Source organism: Solanum pennellii, chromosome 8 (genome assembly GCF_001406875.1).
Source record: "Solanum pennellii chromosome 8, SPENNV200".
Taxonomy (NCBI): domain Eukaryota; kingdom Viridiplantae; phylum Streptophyta; class Magnoliopsida; order Solanales; family Solanaceae; genus Solanum; species Solanum pennellii.
In genome coordinates, this window is record NC_028644.1 from 29,833,946 (window position 1) to 29,856,820 (window position 22,875).

At 38.3% G+C, this 22,875-nt stretch overlaps 2 protein-coding genes across 6 annotated transcripts in view; one reads left to right on the forward strand and one right to left on the reverse strand.

The window, feature by feature from the left end:
- The first annotated feature begins 312 nt into the window (after positions 1-312).
- Positions 313-22,875, forward strand: part of LOC107028190 (dnaJ homolog subfamily C GRV2) — a 58,297-nt gene continuing 35,734 nt past the window's right edge. For 2 of the 4 annotated variants that reach the window (XM_015229235.2, XM_015229236.2), the window contains exons 1-8: positions 313-1,234; positions 3,320-3,553; positions 3,687-3,774; positions 3,869-4,077; positions 19,050-19,151; positions 19,240-19,302; positions 20,236-21,501; positions 21,571-22,476. In XM_015229235.2, the coding sequence (XP_015084721.1) occupies positions 773-1,234; positions 3,320-3,553; positions 3,687-3,774; positions 3,869-4,077; positions 19,050-19,151; positions 19,240-19,302; positions 20,236-21,501; positions 21,571-22,476 (3,330 nt within the window). In that variant the 5' untranslated portion in view covers positions 313-772. Of the gene's footprint in view, positions 1,235-3,319; positions 3,554-3,686; positions 3,775-3,868; positions 4,078-19,049; positions 19,152-19,239; positions 19,303-20,235; positions 22,477-22,875 lie in introns of all 4 variants that reach the window. The other 2 variants (XM_015229234.2, XM_015229233.2) reach the window with 2 other exon arrangements.
- Positions 7,588-13,755, reverse strand: LOC114078474. Of its 2 annotated transcripts, none has more exons than XM_027919392.1 (3): positions 9,200-13,755; positions 8,414-9,117; positions 7,588-8,309 (listed from the first exon to the last, which is right to left on the reverse strand). In XM_027919392.1, exons 1-2 carry the CDS (start codon positions 9,921-9,923, stop codon positions 8,498-8,500), a joined length of 1,344 nt encoding a protein of 447 aa, XP_027775193.1. In that variant the 5' UTR covers positions 9,924-13,755; the 3' UTR covers positions 7,588-8,309; positions 8,414-8,497. The 2 variants fall into 2 exon arrangements, with proteins under 2 accessions (XP_027775193.1, XP_027775192.1); XM_027919391.1 differs by having other exon boundaries at positions 7,588-8,334; positions 9,200-13,754.

The window sequence follows — 22,875 nt, forward strand, 5'->3', positions numbered from 1 at the left end:
GTGAGATATTTAAATGTCACGTAAGCCAAAAGGTACACAAAATTAAAAAAAAAAAAGATTAGAGAATAATAGAACTTGAATTTAGTTAAATTGTATTTTTGAGATTTCGATCATAATCTAGGACTTTTGGTATCTTTTCCCAACAATTTTAAGTTATCATTATGATAGTTGGATGAAAACGGTGTATTTTATTTTGATTAATTTTTGATGATAAAATCCTAAATTGACTAGTTGGTAGTATCATTTTGGTCAAGTGAGGAGGATAATAGTGAAGTTATTTCAAATAAGAGGGAGCTGTGGGCAAAAAAAGAAATGTTTTGGTGCGAATAGAAGTGCCTTACTGCTTAGGCAATAATCGAGGCTGTCAAAGAGGAATGAACCCATTATACGTATAGTGATGAGCCAACTTCTGTGATCTGTTGCTATTTTTTGTTTTCCAGATATCTCTTTCAGATTAATAGTAAAAGTTTTCTTCATCTTTCGGAATTCGCTGATTGGGGTTATGTGGTTTATTTATTATAAGAAGAAATTGACGAGAGATAGGGTTTTGTGCAGATTGATCGTTGAAAATTGAGATTTCCATGGTCATGAAATTTGGATTTTGATTGCGATAAAGTATAATAATAATAAAAAATCTGTGTGACTTTGAAGGCTGGGTGCCAATCAGTCTCGACAGAGACCGTCATCGGCTGGGCCGGCCGGTGGTTCGGGGATATGGTTTTTCCTGCGCCCTAGTCCACCACAGCCTTACTCTCTTCAATACCTTCCTCAAATGGATTTTGTCAGCCGACACGCTTCTGACCAGCAAACACCTTCTGAATCCACATCCTCCTATTCGGTTCCACCTTCTCATGCCTCCGAGGAGCCCGAGTACTTGGCCCGTTATATGGTTGTCAAACACTCATGGAGAGGTCGATACAAAAGGATTTTTTGTATATCAAATTTCACTTTGATTACACTCGATCCAGCTACATTATCAGTCACCAACTCCTACGATGTTGGGACTGATTATGATGGTGCCGCCCCTATTATTGGCAGGGATGATAATTCAAATGAGTTTACCATAAGTGTCAGGACTGATGGCCGTGGGAAGTTCAAGTCTATGAAGTTTTCTTCCAAGTATAGAGCAAGCATTTTGACAGAGTTGCATAGAATAAGGTGGAATAAGCTTGGAGCGGTGGGAGAGTTTCCTGTTTTGCATCTAAAGAGGAGGACTTCAAAGTGGGTTCCTTTTGTAAGTGTTTTTCCTCCTTGTCTGATTTTAATAGCTTGCAGTCTTATGGTATTAGCTTTACACAATTCTTTCTATTGTAGATGCATTGCCACGAACTTGTTCCCTTAATTTTTTTCATGACCATCAGGTGACTTATGTGAAACAATACCCGTCTTATTTTATCTTACAGTGAGAATTCATACAGGGAACAATAAGATCACTTAAAACGAAGTGTTCCCTATCAGAATGCACTTATGCGGAAAAATGTAGTGGAATGTTGTTAAAACACCAATTTTTAGTTGATAGAGGAACTATGAGATAGGTTAAGTGAGGAAATGATGATGCAATGCTTTTGTAGGATCTTTCACTACCCCTATTTCTTTGGTGCTCATTACTTGTTATCCTAGCTATTGGCTTTTCAAGTTGTTTTGACCTTTCCATTCAGTGTATCTTTTGTAATATTTGGCTGCAAGTGTATATTATTAAGGTGGGAAGTCTTGTGAAGTACATGTGGATATGCTTCAGGGTAAGAATCCGTTTGGATTGACTTTAAAAAAGCAGCTTTCAAGTCAGAAAATAAGAAGTCAAACTTACATGACTTATAAGTCAAAAAATATAAAGTAGGGAGAATCCTACTTTTGATTTTTAACTTTTTAAAGTCATTTAAAACTTACTTTAAGTTATTTTTAATTTTATTAAACACTTCAAAAGCTAAAAATGGCTTAAAAATTAAGTTTGACCAACTTTTAATCCAATCCAAACAGGCTCTAAATTGATTAGTTGAAGTATATTTCTTAAAATTTATGCAAAATATAATTGATTTTACTGTTTTTGCGACAATATCTGATGAATTGACGTGTCCCTAGCAGTGCTTATATATTGGACTGAACTAGGAAGGTAGGTTAAGGTACTTGAATTTAGTTGAGAATAGCCCTGGGTTGAAATGATTATGATGCATAGGTGAGCTTTAGAAATCATAAATCTATCTTAATATAGGCTTATTTCAATCCAGTAGCATCTATCAACTTGGTCAATAATTACTAGCAAACCAAGGGTGCGGCCTAGTGGTCTATGAAGTGGGTTGAGAATCGTGAGGTCTCAATTCTATTCCTAAGAGAGGCAAAAAACATTAGGTGATCTCTTCCCACCTGTTCAAGCCTTGGTGGACAGAGTTATATGATACTTGTACTGGTGCAAAGTAGTAGTTACTTGTGGATTAGTTGTGATGCTCACATGCCATATCAGACACCATGGTTATTCAACAAAAAAAATTACTTTTACTATGATGGGAATTTAAGTTGGTAACTGTTTGGGTTTATGATGAGATGTTTATGTTTGGGCAAAACCAAAATATCCTAGGATGCAAGCACCAATTTGCTTTCTTGTATAAAGAAGATATCTTGCTTCAAGCTTACAGATCAAGCTCATTGAACTATAGGACATTGTCACTTTCTATAATTGATTGTAGTCTTTAAAACTTTTTGCTTTGTGCGTCTCTTTTCCTTCTCTTTTTTTTTTCATTTCTTTTGGTTAGCAAAATTAGCAAAATCCACTGATTACTGGAACACTTATTTTAGAGCATATAAAACATCTGCTAATGAAGTTATATTATGTCCCATTTTCCATCCCAGTTGGTGATACATTCTGGATTTACTTGAAGTCTCAGCCTCTCAGGTGTCTGTTACCTGAATGTGTAACACATATGTATCTTCTAATGAGTAGGGGGACTTAGTCCTCTGCTTATAATTGCTGTTGGCTGTATGTTTAATGTTACATAATGCTTTAAAGTTGTACTTGACAGTATTTTGAGTCCTGCTCTCTGCTCTCGGCTGTTAATAGCCTTATCTTGATATATACACCTACCGAGAGGATTAAAAAAAAAGGAGAGGATTAGGGTTTTTCGGCCATGGCTGCTTAATTCTCTGTATGCTTTGGCAAGTATTGATTTATGATCTGCTATCCACTGTCTATTGCTTTCTCAGTGTCAACTTGATGAGTTAAGTAATGCGTACACTAATACTGAATTCCTCTTTTTTTTTCTAAACCCCTGCCCCTGGTAAAGAAAGCAATCAATGATAATTTTCCTTTTCCTCTTCGGGGGTGCAGAAGTTGAAAATTACTTATATTGGAGTTGAGCTTATTGAACTAAAAACTGGAGAACTTCGTTGGTGTTTGGACTTCAGAGATATGGGCTCTCCTGCAATTATCCTACTATCTGACCCTTATGGTAAGAAAAATACAGATCACGGAGGTTTTGTTCTTTGCTCACTCTATGGAAGAAAATCTAAAGCTTTCCAAGCTACTTCGGGAAGTACAAATGCTGCCATCATATCAAATCTGGTAATAAAGATGTCCTTGCGATGAAACTTTTGGCTGATTCTCATCCAATGAAACTTTACTTTCTGAACCATGAGTCATTTTCATGCTCTAGTCATACTTTTATGATGTTTAATTTGCTAAATATTTTGATTAGACTAAAACTGCGACATCCATGGTGGGTGTGGGATTAACTGTTGACAGTTCTCATGTGCTGGCTGTATCTGAGTACATAAATAGGAGAGGTATCTCTTGAGAGAATAGCTATACATTTACTCTCACTTTCTTCTTGTGAAATCCTTGGTACTTACAGAATGTCATCCTACTTGACAAATTCAGCTAAAGAGGCTGTTGGGGCAGATGAAACTCCTTGTGGAGCTTGGTTAGTAACGAGATTGCGCTCTGCTGCTCGGGGGACTCTGAATACTCCAGGAGTAAGTTTGTCTATTGGCCCAAAAGGGGGTCTCGGAGAACATGGTGATGCGGTATCTCGTCAACTCATTCTCACAAAGGGCTCACTTGTGGAAAGACGACCCGAGAACTATGAAGTAAGCTGTATATTCTCTTGTTTGTTTCTTTTTCCAGGAATTTTATGTTTGGGACTCTTCTCCTTTTCTTATACAAATCATTATTCTTAATCCCCTTAGCTCGTCCCCTCATAGCAAGACAATAAGACTTATCTATCATTTGAAAAGTTTGCGCCTTGTGTGCTCCAGTAGCATACTTAGAGAAGGCAACACAACTGACGTATCAATCCCGTACTTGGTTTTAGCTATATTAATCCTCAGTGCCTATTTCACTTTGTATAGGTCTATTTTATTTCAGTACTAAATAATGTATTTTAAGGTAAGAAATGATGTTTTGTTAGGTTAAGAGGTTCTTTCTAAATGCAATCATATCCAAACACAGGACATACACATCACTTAGTAGAATAAAAGACTGCTGAAAAATAAATACAAGTATTTATCACAGTTATTTGGTGTCATTTGTATGAATACTTTTCTTTCCGTGTATTGTCTATTGGAAACAATCTCTCTACCTTCACAAGGTAGGGGTTAGGTTGTGTACACATCACTTTTTCCGGTCCCCACTTGGGAGATTACACTAATTTTGTTGTGGTTGTTGTTGCTATTATTGAATTATATGATTTTAGCTAAATTTACTTTGGTTTTAAGAGACTACTGTTTTAGAGACAACTTTCTTCCATTTGATTTAAGTTTTCATTGTCTCCTTTTTTTCATCTTCAATATTACATTGATGCACCTATGAATCAGTGTATTTGGACTATGTAGGGCATAGCTAAACCAAATTTGCATTTGTGTCACGATTCAATTTCCTGAATTGTGATAACCAAATAGTCAAAACAATGTTAACATCGCCAATTAAAGTTAATAAGGGTGTATCGGGGAAATTAAATAGGTAATGAAAATCATTATCTGACACAATTGCAGAAGTTCATAAATAACCCCAAGGACATGGTAACGATTAGTTATGAGCTACTAAAATAAAAAAGTACATCACTTATATCGAATACGATGCATTTACTCTCTGAGTATGAGACAATAGAACAAAAAAACCCTAAGATATCGTGAACAAGGTTGATAGCTCATTATTTGAATATCGTGAAGCTCTCACTCATAGGCTTTACTGGTGCTCAGATCCAAATATGGCAGGAAAGGAAGGGGGTGAGTACAATGAGTACTCAATCAGTATTTTCGATCGCCCTAGGAAGTAGTGGTGAGAGTCGATCTGGAAAGAGTTCCAAAGTATATCATATCCTAGTAGAGACAAAAACATTAGGTGATTTATTTCAATCTATTCTAATCTCGATTGATAGAGTCACATAGTCTTGTTACTAATGGGAGGTGATGGGTATTCCTTTGAATTAGTTGAGGTGCGTGCAAGTTTACCCGAATGCCACAATTATGAAAAGAAAAATCATTTGCAAGTATTGTATAAGCAACCTACTTTGCTTTCTTCGTATTTGTTTTTGTGAAATTATCAATTTGCTATGTTTACATTAGGGTTGTTTGCTTGTCTTTATTCTTGATTCTTGCCTTAAGTTGTGCTATAAATTTTAGATTTCTTGCCGTTTTAGTGTTACTTTTAGTAAACCTTAGATTGTCACAAATGTATTTTAGTGACATTTTTAATTGATATACTCTATTGACCTTTTTTTTTTTTTTGGTTAAATAAGTTACACATGTTTTCATAGTTTGTGCTCTTCCATTTTATTGGGCTCTTTGTTGTGCAGTGTCAATGAACTCTTCGTTGTAGTAGTTTATAGATATTGTGAGCATAGTTGTGCGGGGGGGGGGGGTAGGTGTAGGGGTCAAGGGTGACAAGGGGAGCCGATAGGTTGAGTGTTGGGTCTTGGAACATAGAGACTTAATGGGTAAGTCTATTTAGTTCTTGAAGATTCTCAAAAAGAGGAAGATGAATATAACTTGTATTCTCAAGACCAGTAGCCGCTAATATTTAGAAGGAATTATCGCTGGAGGAAATGGAGATAGAAATTGCCAGCGACAAAGTAGGGGCAGAGGGTTGGATTTCAATTGATCATCACATTTCCATTGTTCCATGTAGCCATACAGAAATTGAAGAATGGGTGGTTGAAGATGTCGAGCCAATCCAACAGAATGAAGTACAATTTCTTCATAAAGATAAGGACACTACGACATGGGTTAGACAAAATCTAATTAAATTGGGGAAACTGTTTGGGATTGACTTTCAGGGGCATGAGGAAGAGACATTAGAGCTACTCATGCAGATAGACAGCTGCAGACAGGCAAGAAAGATGGAGAATGAAAGCATCACCAAAAGACCAAGGTATAAAGAGGTACAAGAACTCAAAAGACTTGCTTCTTTTGATGTCAAATTCAAAGATGAAGGGAAGAGAGACAGGGGGAGGGAAGGCAAGTTGTTGCGATGAAGGTAAAACTTGTGTCATGGAATGTTAGGGGTTTGAACAATAGGGAGAAAAGGAGATTTGTGAAGAGTATGATTCACAACTGGAATGCAGACATAGTTTGTCTTCAGGATTCAAAATTAGAAGGGGAAATTAAAGATTTAATCAAAGAAATTTGGGGTGGGAGATGGGTGAAGTTTGCTTGCCTACAAGCTAGTGGCACAAGAGGAGGAATTTTGATGATATGGGATAGTAGGTCTTGGAGAGGGGAAGTGTTAGAAGCAGTGTTTTGGACGGCGAGAGGCGACAAGGGCCTGCCTCGCCACGCGGCGAGGCGAGCGGCGAGGCGCTCGCCTTTTTGAATCGAGGCGCCAATTAATACCAAAAATTAAATACATTTAATTGCACATATAATATTCAAAATTTCAATAGCAATTACATATATTACAAATACTATAATAATTACTATAGAAGAATTATTTTTTTTTCAAAAAAATAATGGACAACAGTCACAACATAGTGAAAGCAGAAAGCATTTTACAGTAATCCGGGACAAATTAGAGAGTGAAGAAAACAGAGGGAAAAAAAGAGTAGTGAAGGAAGGGAGCAGTGAAGAATGAAAGAGAAAGAGACGAATGGAGCAGCAACTCGAGGGAAAGAGACGAAGAAGAGAGCAGCGACTGAGGAAGAGAAGAAGAGAGCAGCGATTGAGAAAGAGAAGAAGCAGCAACGACTCGAAGAAGAGAAGAAGAGGAATACACGAAAGTCTGATGAAAGTTTGAAAATAGAAAAAAACCCTAATATTATTAAGTTAAAACTTTTTTTTTAAAAATCAAAATGGCGACGCCATTTATGTCGCCATTGGGTCGCCTCGGGTCGCCTCAGGTTGCCTATTTGAGGTCGCCTCGCCTCAATGGATAATGGCAACACAGCCTCGCCTCGCCATTCGTCAAAGGCGCTATGGCGAGCGCCTTTCACAACACTGGTGTTGTGGACGGCGAGAGGCGACAAAAGGCGACAAGGGCCTGCCTCGCCACGCGGCGAGGCGAGCGGCGAGGCACTTGCCTTTTTGAACCAAGGCGCCAATTAATACCAAAAATTAAAAATATTTAATTGCATATTTTATCCAAAATCTTAATAGCAATAACACATTAGCAAATATTCAATTCAAAAACCAATAGTAGATACTAAAATGTCTAAAACTTTAAAGACCAAACAATTCAAAATACAATAAACCAAAACTTTAAAAGTCTATTCTTCTTCAAAATTATCCAACTCTTGAAGATCAAAATCCTCTACATCATTATATTGCTCTTCATCTTCTTCCTCGTATTCTTCATCAATTAGTGTCCGAGTCCTACTTGAAGATGAACTTGTAGATGTACTTTCTACTCCTTTGCCCTTGTCAAGTGCTGTTGATCTAGAAGAAAGTCCCCTAAGATGATAGATACTCTCGTCCGCTCCAATTACCGTAGCAACACTACCCCAAGTAAGATCATCATCCTCATATACTAGTTCATCATCTTGATCTTCGGGGCATCCAACTAACCATTCATTTGAATCATCTATGTTATCCAAGCGAATTGGATCAATAAGATCACGAGCATCATAACAACGTTTCAATGTTCTATTGTACTTAATGTACACTAGATCATTGAGACGTGATAGTGTAAGCCTATTCCTCTTTTTGAAATGAATCTGTGCATAAGTTATTGATATTAACTAGTTGATATTGATAATAATATAATATGAAAAATAGGATATAAATTTTTACTTACGTGTTCAAACACACTCCAATTTCGCTCACATCCGGATGAGCTACAAGTTAGGCTTAATACTTTCATGGCAAACTTTTGCAAGTTTGGTGTTTCACTACCAAATAGTGACCACCATTCAACTATATTAAAATAAATTTAAAGGTTAGTGACTGTAAATAAGTCAAATAATTTAAGTAAGATCTAAATCAACCCACTTACCCGGTGACCTTGTGTCTCTAGCTCTTTTAGCCGGACCACAACCAAATAGTCCATCCGCCATTTTGTACTTAGGAAGCTCAGTGACTAGTGCATCTTGTATTGTTGTATATGGACCAACTTCTCAACACATGCAATATACTCAGTCCACAGAGTCTTTGCTAAAGTTCCCTCTTCTTGAGCTTTATAATATAATCCTGGGTTCAAAACATGGCCTGCAGCATGCAAAGGCCGATGGAGTTGTTCTGACCACCTTGCATCAATAATTTCATACACTTTCTCATATTGCTTCTTAACTCCACGAAAACCATGTGCAATAGCTTTTTTGGCTCTATCCATTGCTTCATAAATATAACCCATTGGTGGTTTTTTCTCCCCATCCACCAAAGGAAGCACTTTTGTCAAAGGGCCACAAACTGTAAGTGCCCGAACAACATCATTCCAAAAGTGGACAGAAATAATAAGATTGACAACTTCTTTCCCCAAAGTTTCCTTTGCAAATTTACTTGAATTCCATTCGGTTGAGAGGACTAAAGTTCTCAAGTTTTTTCTTTGTATGTACATAGCTCTCAAAATTAAGAATGCCGTTTCAAATCTTGTCTTGGCCGGTTTCACCAAATTTCTTTCTTTGGTGAATTTTCTCATCAAGTTTAACAACAATGGCCTTTGACTAATGTAAGAATGGATTCTGATGGCCTTCTTAAAAACTGTTACAGAAAGATTAAATTATATTATTTAGTAGCTAATGAATTATTGACTATAAAGAAAGTTAAAGGATAGGTTGATTACCGGAAGCATATGGCTTAACCTTGAATATGTCACCAAATATGAAGTTGATGCAATGAGCGGCACATGGAGTCCAATAAATGTGTGGGTACGCACCCATCATCATACTTCCCGCTTTGACATTCTCACTAGCATTATCGGTGACAATTTGTACAACATTTTCCGGTCCAATTCTTTCGATAGTGCTTTCAAATAACTTGTACATTTTGGTGGAATCGGTAGATTCATTGCTAGCATCAACAGAACCAAGAAATACACTACCGATTGGAGAATTCACCAAAATATTGATGATCATTTTGCCATTTCGTGCCGTCCATTTGTCCATCATAATGGAACATCCAAACTTTGTCCATTGCACTTTATGCTCATCAACAATTTTTTCTACTTTATCCACCTCTTTTTTAAGGTGAGTGACTCTAACTTCATGGAATGTAGGAGGCTTCATTCCGGGGCCATGTTGTCCAACCGCCTCAATAAATTTATCGAATGATTTGTGATTGACGCAATTAAAAGGGAGCCCGACATCATACATCCAAATTGCAAAAGCACTTACCGCACGCTCTCTTAGAATTTTCTTTGTTTCATCAATTCCTCCTCCTTTTTCAAAGCCTCCTTTTTGTGTTGATTTTTGTGAAAAATAGAGGTTCAAAGGTCCTTTCGTCACACTCCGTGCGGTGGATGAACCTCCAGTAGAAGATATCTTTTGAGTTTTGGAGGGAGGCCTCATTAGCGATTTTGTTTTGCATATAAGCCCTTACTTCTTCTCTAATCTCCGACGGACAAGCGGCACATTGTTTAACATTCTTGAAACCACCCACTAAATGTTGTTTGTGTCGAGTTATTCCACCATTAAAAGTACTCCCACAAAAGTTACAGTTATTAGAATCTTTCGTCGCTCCTTGAGTGCCATAATTCCATCCAATGTCCCTCTTTTTGCTAGCATCCGCCATTGGTTATTGAATTCAATTAATTCACTGTTTAGGAATATTGGAATAAATAATTAGGAAAATGGAAAGATTTTTTGTTAATTGACTGCCCATAATTTTAAAAAAAAATCACACAAAGCAGTAAGCACTGCTTACACGAGAAAAACAGAACTGAAAAAAAAAAACTGAAGAAGGAGAACAGAAAAAAATTGAAGAAGAAGAACAGAGAAAACGACATACCTGGAGAATAGAGAGTCGCGAGGGAACTGGAGAACAGAATCGCGAGGCGGCGAGGGAGAACAGGAGAAGTCTGTCGCGAGTCTCGCAACTGAGAAGAGAGCGAGGGAGAACTGGAGAGTCTGTCGCGAGGGAGAAGACAGCGAGGGAGAAGAGAGTCGCGATGGAGAAGCCGAGAAGAGAGTCAATCGAGGGAGAAGAGGTCAATCGCGATGGAGAAAGCAGCAATTTCAAAAGTATAAAAAAAACCCTAATTTTGACTAATATTGTTAAGTCAAATATTTTTAATTAAAAAGGCGGCGCCTTTTCTGTCGCCATTGTGTCGCCTTACGTCGCCACACCTCGCCATTTCGATCTCGCCTCGCCGCAGTGGAGAATGGCGAGGAGGCATCGCCTCGCCTCTCGCCAAAGGCGAGGAGGCGCTCGCCTTTTGTAACACTGGTGGGAGCAGAATAAGTCTTATTTCATTTGACAACTGGTGGCTAAACACAGATGGTTTTGTGGATAGAATTAAAGGGTGGTGGGAGTCTTTTGAATTCACAGGAAAACCTGATCACATCTTGGCATGCAAACTGAAAGCTCTAAAAGGGAAACTTAAAGAGTGGTGCAGGACCAACATGGGCAATCTGGGAACTCAAAAGACTCAAATTCTAAGTGAGTTGGTCAGGTTAGAGGCTATCCAAGAAAATAAGAGTGTTGTCAGAAGAGGAAACTATTGTGAAGGCATCTCTTCTGATGGAGTATGAAGAACATCTCAAAAATGAAGAAATAGCTTAGGCAGAGATCTAGAGCACTCTGGTTAAAAGAGGGGGATCGAAGCACCAGCTATTTTCACAAGCTAGCCAATGCACATAGGAGAAGCAACCACATTGATCAATTAGTGGTTCAAGGCACAACCATAATGGATTCAGAGAGAATCAAAGGGGAAATCATTGGTTTCTATGAGAAGTTGTATACAAAGACTGTTGGTAAACTGTCCTACTATCTCTGAAGCAGAGAAGGAAGCTTTACAAGGTAACTTTGAGGAATAAGAGGTTTTTTCTTGTTTGAAGATGTGTGCCATGGACAAAGCACCTGGTCCAGATGGCTTCACAATGGGATTTTATATTAAATGTTGGGAGGTGCTGAAAGAGGACATCATGGGTACTTTCAGAAATTCTCATGCAAGGGGTGTTTTTGAGAAAAGTTTTAATGCGACCTATGTTACATTAATTCCAAAGCACACCGGAGCTAAGGAATTGAGAGACTTTAGGCCTATTAGCCTCATAGGTAGTATCTACAACTGCTATCAAAGGTACTCACAGAAAGATTGAAGAGAGTGGTAGACAAGTTGGTTGATACTCAACAGATGGCTTTCATCAAAAACAGGCAAATAATGGATGCCATCATGATAGCTAATGAAGTGGTGGATTCTAGAATATCACAGGGGAAGGCAGGAATATTATGTAAATTGGATATTGAGAAGGCTTATGATCATGTTAACTGGGAATACCTTCTGAAAATACTTACTTATATGGGATTTGGGAGGAAATGGATAAAATGGGTAAGATTCTGCATCTCAACAGTCAAATTCTCTGTTCTGATCAATGGAGCACTAGAAGGTTTTTTACCAGCTCAAAGAGGTCTGAGGCAGGGAGATCCTTTGTCCTCTTTCCCGTTTGTTATAGCCATGGAGGGTTTAAATAATATGATAAAGGTATGAAGGACACTAACTATCTAAGGGGGTTTGAGGTGGCAACAAATCCTCATTCTGTACCAAACTTGGCAGTCACACACCTTCAATATGCAGATGACACTTTAATCTTTTGTGATGCTGAGGAAGGGCAATTGCTGATCTTAAGGTCAATTTTGGTGCTATTTGAAAGTGTCTCTGGATTGCATATAAATTGGAGCAAGAGTATGTTGTTTCCTATAAATGAGGTTACCAACATAGAGGAGTTGTCTAGAATTCTAAGAGGGGAAGTAGGAACTTTACCTACCACCTACCTTGGAATGCCTTTGGGAGCCAAATCAAATTCCATGAACATTTGGAGCTCGGTGATGGAGAAGTGTAAAAAGAAGTTGTCCAGATGGAAGTCACATTATTTATCTTTAGGAGGCAGAGTTACCCTTATAAACTCAATGTTGAATGCTCTTCCCACCTACATGATGTCCATCTTCCCAATCCCAAATGGTATCATACAGAGGTTGGACAAGGTTAGGAGAGATTTTCTCTGGAAAGGGAATAAGGAGACTAATTCAACAATTCTTCATCTGGTCAAATGGAAAAAAGTGCTTAGGGGAAAAAACAAGGGGGTCTTGGCATTAGAAATCTCAAGCTACAGAGTAAGGCTCTTTGATTGAAATGGCTTTGGAGATATTCACAAGAACCTCAAGCATATTGGGGTAAGGTTATTAAAATCAAATATGGTGAAGAGGATAGGTGGATGACAAAGGAAGTCAAGACCCCATATGGGGTTAGTGTGTGGAGATCAATTAGAGTACTCTGGCATTTCATGAAGAAGCACACAAATGTTAAAGTTGGAAATGGGCTCAAGACTTCTTTTTGGAAGGACAATTGGTTGAGATCAGATAGCTTAAACAGTTTACTCCCTAACTTAGCTATGATGGTAGTATAACCGAGGTGAGTGTGGCTGACACATGGACACAATAAGGTTGGAACATTCATTTTAGGAGGAACTAGGAAATTTGAAGAAAAAGACAGACTTTGGTGGAAATTGGATAGCAAAGGTAGTTTCAAGGTGAACTCTGCATGCAAGTTTTTGAACCAAGGAAATCTACAAAGACAACATTGGTCGTGGAAACATATATGGAAGATCAAAATCCCCTTCAAAGTTGTCTGTTTTACTTGGTTACTGACAAGAGAGGTTGTTTTGACACAAGAGAACCTCAAGAAGAGGAAATTTTCCTTGTGTTCCAGATGTTACCTTTGTGGTGAACAGGTTGAGACAGTTAGCCATCTGTTTCTACAGTGCAGGACAACTACTCAGTTGTGGAGAATCTTTGTTAGCCTTAGGGGTATTAGTTGGGTCATGCCTAACAAAATAACTCATTTGCTATATAGTTGGGAGGAAGCAAGTCTGGTGGACAATATGGAAGGAAAGGAATTCAAGATGTTTTGAGAGAAAAAATTTTGATCTACAGATGATCAAACTAAATTGCGTTAAACTTTTTGTTTCTGGTGTAAACAAATATACTTAGAGGACACTGACTCAATTATAGACATCCTAGGATCTTGTTAGAAGTAGAGTCAGTTAGATGTCTTTTTGATTTTGCTGTAAATATGGTTTCAGTGCAATCCATGTACTGACTTGTCAATAAACACAACTGTTACCTTCTCAAAAAAAATAAAAATAGATCAAATTGGTGAATGGAATACTCATCTTAGTAGATAGGAATCTTAGGGAGCTAGTGGTAGAGGCTTGGAGGGTGAATAATGGGAAGATGGGGATTAAGCCATTGATGTGAGGACTAGTTAATGTGAGCTCACTTGGATGAAGAGGTTAAGTAGTGGTTTTGAAAGAATTTGGATGAGGTTGTGTGGAGTATCTTGAACACCGAGAAGCTATTCATTCGAAGAGATTTCAATGGCCACATTAAGACGACTTTAAGGGGTTATGATGATGTACATGGTGGTTTTGGTTTTAACTTCTAAGGATAGAAATGAAGGAGAGCTCTACCTTTTGTCACCTTTAAAGCTTTTTATTCACTTGGTGATCTTCCATACTAAAGTGGCAAAGACTTAAATAGATCACTTACTCTTAAGAAGTGTGATAAAAGTCTTCGTATGACTGCAGGGTTATCTTGAGTGAACTCAACATAAGCTCTTGGCAATGAATTTAGAGATAAAGAGGAAGAGGAAGTAGAGGGCCCTATATGACCTTCCGAGGATCAATTGGGTTGGCTTAACTATTGGCGGTGCTTAGGAGATGGGGGAGAAGTTGATGGTGATTGGGTGATAAAAATCGGGTTGCTAGAATAAACAAAACCATAATGCAGAAGCAAAATTACTAAGATTAGAGACAAAAAATGGAAGGTATGTAAAATTCGAGAATAAAATCCCCAAATTTCCAGGGAAGTGCTAAAAATCCTAAATATCTTATTCAAAAATAGTGGATTAAAACTAATTAATGATACTAATAGGGACAATTCAAGAACTTAGATCAAAAGTGCTCTAGACCCCTATTTTGAAGAAATTTGAGACAACAATTAGTATAAGACTGTTAGAATAGGAATAAATATGTAAATCCTACTTAGAATATGAACAAAAATAGGTATTCTAATTCGAAAAGGCGTCGTAGGAATAGGAATCCTAATTTGAAAAGGAGTCTAATGTACAAGTTTGCACCTCATTGCAGCTGAACCAAATTCTACCATAGCATCCAACAGATCAGACGACATTTGGGACCTAAGGTTCAGGAGAAACCTAAATGACTGGGAACTTAATGACATATTTGCCCTCTTTGCCAAATTGCAGCCTTGCTCCTTTTCACCCTAGGAGCCTGATAGATTGAAATGGGGTAACTCAAGAAAAAGTCACTACACAATCAAGGAATGGTATCACAACTTATGCTCAAGGAACTCAATGATTGACAAATGGCCATGGAAGCATATATGGAAGACAAAATTACCTACCAAAGTGATTTGTTTCAGTTGGACTGCGCTAGATAACTCATGTCTCACGCAGGATAATCTCTCCAAAAGGAAATTCCAGCTTGCGAATCGATGCTATTTCTGCCACAAGCACACAGAAAGTGTCAACCACTTACTACTGCACTGCCCAGCTTCCTCAGACCTCTGGAATATGTTTTATTGCTTTTTTGGTCTTTCTTTGGTCTTGCCTTTCTCAGTTAGGGATGCTCTTGAAAGTTGGAGTTCACGGGATGTTGACAAAGCCATCAATAGTATGTCGTTGATGATCCCTAGTACTGATGATTTCAACTTCTAGAAATCTTTTGCGACGCAGATTTCTATGTCTAGTTAGCCTCTTTATTTGGTCCAAACTGACCCCGGTAAATAATTTAGAACTCTTCCTGGATTTTGTTAGCTCAATAGCTTAGGAGGAGGCTACAAATCCTTTTTTTTTGTGAGCTTAACTGATCTATCCTTGTAAAGCTTGCATCTTCTTGCTGCCTTGAAATGATTCTACTTCATTCAAAAAAAAAAACAACCAATGTAGTGTTTATAAATAGGGTCTCAATGTACTAATGTAGATATGCAATTTTGATAATATATTTCTCCTATATTTCTCACATGGTATCAGAGCAATGGTGAGAAATTAAATCAACCGTCATTGTGCACTTTTCCGCTGACCTAAATTGCTGGCCGTGAAGATAAAATTTTCTGGCAGTGTTTTTCAGGATTTTTTTTTTCTAGTGGGGTCAACTCCTGATTCCGATCAGCTTTTGGTGATCAGATCTCTTTTCTCAGCAGTCAGGTCTATATCCATCAGTTCCAGATCATTTTTTGGTGATCAGATCTTTTTTCGGGCAGTTAGATCTATTTCCAACTGGTCCAGTTCTGGCAGTCAGCCATTCCAACAACAGATTCTGGCCCCAAAATTCTTCTTCACATTTTTTCTGTGAGAATATCCTAATATCACAATATGTCGTTCGGGATTCATACTTTTGGCTCCAAGAATATAGGAAGTTCAAGTGCCATGATCACTACAAAACCATTAATGGGAAGCTCAAACTATTTAGTTTGAGCTTCTTCGGTTGAGTTGTGGTGCAAGTGCCTAGGCGTTCAAGATCTCTTAGCCAACAATGCTTGTGTGGTAGATGAAAAGGCAAAGGCTAGTGAGGCAAATGATAAAGCCAATTAGCCAAAGCACAATGGGAGATGGTTGATGCTCAATTAGTCTAGAAATTAGTCTTTCCCCCAGTACCAATTTTCTTCCCCAATCCACAATTCATTCTAGAAATTAGTCTTTTCCCAATTACCAATTTTGTACTTCAGATTATTATTGAAAGAGAGCCACTGTCTTTTAACTGTTTTACAAACAGACACCCAAGTGTACCAGACACCTCCTCAGTAATCCAGCAATTCAGGAGCCCATATTTCTGTGAAATGAATCTCCTCCAAAGTGCCATATCTTCACAACAAAATCTCCACAACCAATCCACAATTTATTCTAGAAATTAGTCTTTTCCCCATAACCAATTTTGTATTTCAGATTATTACTGAAAGAGAGCCAGTCTTCTAATTGTTTTCCACACAGAACACCCAAGTGTACCAGTCACCTCCTCAATAATCCAGCTATCCAGGAGCCCATATTTCGGTGAAATGAATCTCCTCCAAAGTGCCATATCTTCCCAATAAAATTTCCACAACCATTTCTTCAGTAGACTTTCGTTTTGTGCACGTAGCTTCTTTATGCCTAGACCACCCTACTCTTTGCTACGGCTCACTTTATCTCATTTGACTTGATTGTACCCCTTCTTCTCTTTATTGCCCTGCCATAGTAACACTCTTCTTGCCTTGTTAAATTTTTCTCTATTCTCTATTCCGCTCAGTTTTTGCAAAATCTCATTCCACACTTGCAGCTTCTTGTTCTTTGCTCCGAGAGGCATACCTAGGTATTAAGTAGGTAGGGAAGCCACTTGACACCCTAGGTTCTCTGCTAGGATCTGCATATCAGGCACTTGGTTGACTGGGTAGAGACAACTTTTCTGGCAGTAAACATGGAGCCTTGAAACGCCTTCAAAATCGGTTACGATAGCTCTCAAATGCCTTATTTGTGTAACTTCAGCTTCACAAAAAAACTAGGGAATCGTCTGCATAAAGTAGATGAGATATGTCCATTGCATTGCCCATATTTCTGTTAGCACAGAAGCCTCTAATCCATCTATTCTCCCTTGTGGGGAAACTTGATGTGCAAATATCTTGTTTATTTTTCCTTAATTTGGAAACCTCTACTCTCTAGATTTTGTTGATTCCCATGTTTTTTTTTATGACTATGGTGTCCGGACCAACTTTGGTGTACCTCGACTAATTCCACAGGGTCCCTGCCACCTCCCACAAGCAACAAGTATCAAGTAACTCTGTCTACCTAGGCTAGGACATATGGGAACAATCACCTAATGTTAATCTTCTCCACTGAGTTTTGAACATGAGACCTTAGGGTTCTCAACCACTTCATTGACCGCTAGGCCACACCCTTGGGTGCTCTCCATTCTATTCTCAACTGTTAAAATAAGTCATCTCTTCAGCAAATAGCATGCACTGTTAAAACCTCGTCCTATTATTAGCCAGCTCATTAGATCATTCTTAAAATAGGGTATACATAGGACATGAAAGATTAAGTATATATATGTTGTTCAATTTTACCAATGTTAGAATGGTAGGAATATTCTATAGCATATGTAAAAGTATAGTAGGTAGCTTGATTTACTCCTAGATTTAAAACTAGCTTTTTACTCCTAGATTTACAACTAGAGTTTTTACTCCTAGATTTACTTCTATCTTAATTAGGTATTCATTTGTATTTTTTTGTATTGATTTCCTTTCCTTTTTAGGACATTTGTACTTGAGCTATTTAAACCCCAATAGCTTGTGAGAATAATTAGTTCTCTCTCAAACTCTTGTCCTCTCACAACAACTTCAAAAATAAGTACATATCTGTGGTTAACTCATTCTGTTTAAAAGTTAAAATTTTAGAATATTATTTCTGTCCCCACTAATCATCTGGCTGAAAAAGCAAAAAACATTTTAATTTTTCAACGTTACTATGTAATAAATAGTACTACTCTAAGTACAGTAGATGTTGGAACACAATTCCTACTTGCATTTTCTGGAACATATGGAAGCCGCATGAGAGAAACAATAGATGTCTTATTTCTTAATGAAAGGATGGAGAATATCTTATATGTCAAATCTAGATGTTTGAAGAGCCTTTATTTATGGTGTAGAACTAGCTTTAATCTGTATCTTGACTCTCTGTCTAATCTCTTGTACTCCTCTAACCTTTAGATGAAAATATCTCCCTCCTTTGTAATTTTGGTACTCATTAATAAAGTCATTACTAGAGCAATTTTTATAGTTACTATGGTATGAACAGTACTCCTTTAAGTAGAGTAGACAGTTTTGGAAGGCAATTCCTCCTTGCATTTTCTGGAACATTTGGCAGAAGAGAAACAGCAGAGGTCCTAATGATAGGAGAGACATTATCTTACATGTCAAATCAGTTGTTCGAAGAGCCTTTATTTATGGCGTAGAGCAAGCATTTTTATTGGATCTTGACTCGTATGTTTTATGTCTCATACTCCTTGAAGTTTTAGATGGAAATTTCTTCCTCTCTTGTACTTTTTGCTACTAGTTAATAAAACCATTACCTTTCCCTATCATAAGAAGAAAAAAATAAAATAAAATGTTCTACTTTAGCAATACATATACTCTCAAGTGATCTCATTGTTTGCACTGCTGAATTATTTATAATTCAGTGGCGTGTCTGAGAGGTGTGTATTATTCATGAAAATGGACCTAAAGTGCTGAGACATTATGGGCAATAGCTTTCTAGCTATTATTTGCAGACTTGTCACTTAGTTACATTTACCTTGTTCCCCAACTTAGAACTAGATAGAGGTGACAAATCTTAGTGCTCCCTGATCTCCTACTTTAGGAATCTGTTATGATGCTCTTTTTGTTTGATTTTATAAAAATGTTATTAATGCTTTCTAAAATGCTTGCAGGCAGTTGTTGTGCGTCCTCTATCTGCCGTTGGTGCCCTTGTTCGATTTGCTGAGGAGCCCCAAATGTTTGCTATTGAATTTAATGATGGATGCCCAATTCATGTGTGCCTTTGTGGCTTTGCCAGATGTCAAATTTGTTTATTTACTTGTGTTGGTTAGACTTTTTGCCTTATGTCCCTTTTTTCTTCAGGTATATGCTAGCACGTCTCGTGATAACTTGCTTGCCGCAGTTCGTGATGTTTTGCAAACAGAAGTAAGGCCTCTTTTGTTTGTACTTAATGAAGGTCTTAATCTTAATTTCAAAGTCTGAATCATAATTATTGAGATCAAAATATTAAGCGCATTTATTTGTCTTATTTTACAGCTACTTAATGGGTCTAAACAGATCTGAATGATTAAGATCTATAACGAAGTTTTAACATTATTAGGATGTCTATTTAAAAATTTGTGCAAAAATGATGGGTGGTGCCTATAACCACCATATCAGCCACAACTACCTCCACCAATTACCACCACCTACCATCCACAACCACCAATCAACAAAATCAATCGTCATCACCATTAGCCATCATTTGCAGTCATCACCCCCAACCATTATTATATCCGCTAATCACCACCGATGATTACCATTAGTCAACATTATATATCTCTGGTAATCATTATCATTTACCATCGTCATTAGCTGTCAATATATCTCACTCCTAATTATCAGCTGTCATCACCAATAACGTTGGTTAATCACTACCACTATACAATAAGATAATGCCCGCAACCACCAACATCAGTCAATACCATCCCAAATCGATACACACAATCACCATCGTTAGTCATCACTAGTACCAGATTTTTTTTTTTTTGATATAATATTAGATCAATTTAGTGTCTTAGTTAAATTTTTATTTTATTATTGTATAAACAAAGACAAATTATACATTCAGATGTCGAGGAAACCAATAGTCTTAACTATCACTATTCAAATCTTAATCAGATGTGCATTTAGATTCAAATGCCTTAATCTTAACGAAAACAAATGAGGCCTAAGTGGACATGCTCTTCTTGGTCATTAATAGTTTTTTAAGCCTTTCCAAGGGGTTGCATTGAATTCATTCTCACATGTTTAGACATCATTGAATACATGGATTTGCTTAAGTCATATCGCCTTACACATCTTGTTTATTTTGTGTAGCGCCAGTGTCCGGTCCCCGTGCTACCAAGGCTAACAATGCCTGGTCATCGAATTGATCCACCATGTGGCAGATTCCACTTAAAATTTTCTGCTTCACAACAGCCTGTTGCTGACTTGGAAACTGCAACTTTGCACTTAAAACATATGGCAGCAGCTGCTAAAGATGCTGTGGCCGAGGGAGGATCTATTCCTGGATCAAGAGCAAAACTATGGCGCAGGATAAGAGAATTTAATGCATGTATTCCATATGGTGGAGTACCTTCTGGTATTGAAGTACCGGAGGTGACGCTAATGGCTTTGATTACAATGCTTCCAGCTGCTCCCAATCTCCCACCAGAGGCGCCATCACTACCTCCACCCTCTCCTAAAGCCGCTGCTACAGTGATGGGTTTCATTGCTTGTTTGCGTAGGCTGCTTTCATCAAGAAGTGCTGCTTCTCATGTGATGTCTTTTCCTGCTGCTGTTGGTCGTATAATGGGTCTACTTAGAAATGGGTCTGAAGGAGTAGCTGGTGAAACTGCAGGCCTTGTGGCGGTACTTATTGGTGGTGGTCCAGGGGAAACTAACGTGCATACAGATACAAAAGGGGAATGGCATGCAACAATAATGCATACCAAGTCTGTGCTGTTTGCTCAACAAAGTAATCTTATAATTCTGGTAAATCGGTTAAGGCCTGTATCGGTGTCACCACTATTATCAATGTCTATTGTTGAGGTTCTTGAGGCAATGGTCTGTGAACCACATGGAGAAACAACCCAGTATACAGTGTTTGTGGAGTTACTACGTCTAGTAGCTGGATTGCGCCGCCAGCTGTTTGCATTGTTTGGACATCCTGCCGAAAGTGTGCGAGAAACAGTAGCTGTCATTATGCGAACAATTGCTGAAGAAGATGCAGTTGCAGCAGAATCAATGCGTGACGCTGCTTTGCGAGATGGTGCACTACTGCGTCATTTGTTGCATGCACTATACCTTCCTTCTGGTGAGCGACGTGAAGTTAGCAGGCAACTTGTGGCTCTTTGGGCTGACTCTTATCAACCTGCTCTTGATCTGTTATCTAGAGTTCTGCCTCCAGGACTTGTTGCTTATTTGCACACTAGATCCAATGGGGTTCCAGTTGAAGGTGTATCTGACCAGGAAAATTCATTGCTGAGTAGACGACGCAGACGGTTGCTTCAGCAAAGGAGGATTCATCCTGGGAAAGAGATCACATCTCAAGGACAATCTTTGCCTTCTGCTACTAACTATGAAGTTAGTGAGCAAGCTCCTGTAAGTTCTGTCCCTTTCAGAACTTCTAATGGTTATCAAAGGGCTGCTGTTGATTCAATCTCTGGACAGGTGTCATCCATGCACTCTTCAGCTGGCAATGCAGGTGAATGCTTCCAAGGTGAGCTGTCTGCTGCTGCTGCTCCTCAAACTGATCAGTCGTCAACCATTCCTGCTCCTGACGGTCCTTCAACAAGTACACATTACTTGGTTGAATCAAACGCTGCAAATGCTGTGGATTCTGATGTTACTGCGATTTCCCAGGATACAGGCCTTCCAGCTCCTGCACAGGTAGTGGTTGAAGATGCACCTGTAGGATGTGGAAGGTTGTTACTGAATTGGCCAGAATTCTGGCGAGCTTTCAGTCTTGACCATAATCGCGCTGACTTAATTTGGAATGAGAGGACCCGGCAGGAATTGCGAGAGTCATTGCAAGCTGAAGTTCATAATCTCGATGTTGAAAAAGAACGGTCCGAAGATATTGCCCCTGGAGGTGCAAATAGAGACTCAATAACCGACCAAGATAGTGTGCCTCAAATATCATGGAACTACAGAGAGTTCTCTGTTAGATATCCTAGCTTATCAAAAGAAGTTTGTGTAGGTCAATACTATTTGCGTTTACTTCTTGAGAGTGGCACAAGTGGGAGGGCACAAGATTTTCCTCTGCGTGACCCTGTTGCTTTTTTCAGAGCACTGTATCACCGGTTTCTATGTGATGCTGACACTGGGCTTACTGTGGATGGTGCTATTCCTGATGAATTGGGTGCTTCTGATGATTGGTGTGATATGGGAAGATTAGATGGTTTTGGAGGAGGGGGAGGCTCCTCTGTCAGGGAGCTCTGTGCACGGGCCATGGCAATTGTTTATGAACAACACTACAACACAGTTGGCTCATTTGAAGGCACAGCGCACATTACAGTTCTCTTGGACCGGACTGATGATAGAGCTTTACGGCACCGTCTTCTTCTTCTTCTAAAGGTGCATCTCTTTTATTTTATTATTGTATTTCTATTTAATGGTTGTCTTTAAATAACACCACATGTACAGAAAAGGAAAAGATGACTGGTTCATCTAAGTTTAAAATGTACAAAAAACAGCTAAACAGCTCATGCTGTTTGATCTTTAACTAACACCACCTGTCCATGGAAAACAAAGAAGGTGCTTCTTCCATGTATGAGGAGTAAAAAGGAAAATAGAAAACTTGGTTTATTGGACTTACTATGGGTCCTAGTAACAAAAGATATAAAGGATCTTTAAGACCCATTTTAATGGGAGAACTTTTGTTGGATACCTTGATTCACTCGAATGATGAAGATTTACGTTCTTGTTACATAGTCTAGTGTTCTTTTTTCAGAAAATTTGGTCAAGTTGAAAAAA

Bases quoted from the DNA above. Each gene is read 5' to 3' on its own strand.
- LOC114078474 (XM_027919392.1), bottom strand. From the start codon at position 9,923: ATGAGGCCTCCCTCCAAAACTCAAAAGATATCTTCTACTGGAGGTTCA. The intron at 9,118-9,199 runs GTAATCAACCTA...TTTCTGTAACAG, and splicing joins GGTTAAGCCATATGCTTCCG to TTTTTAAGAAGGCCATCAGA.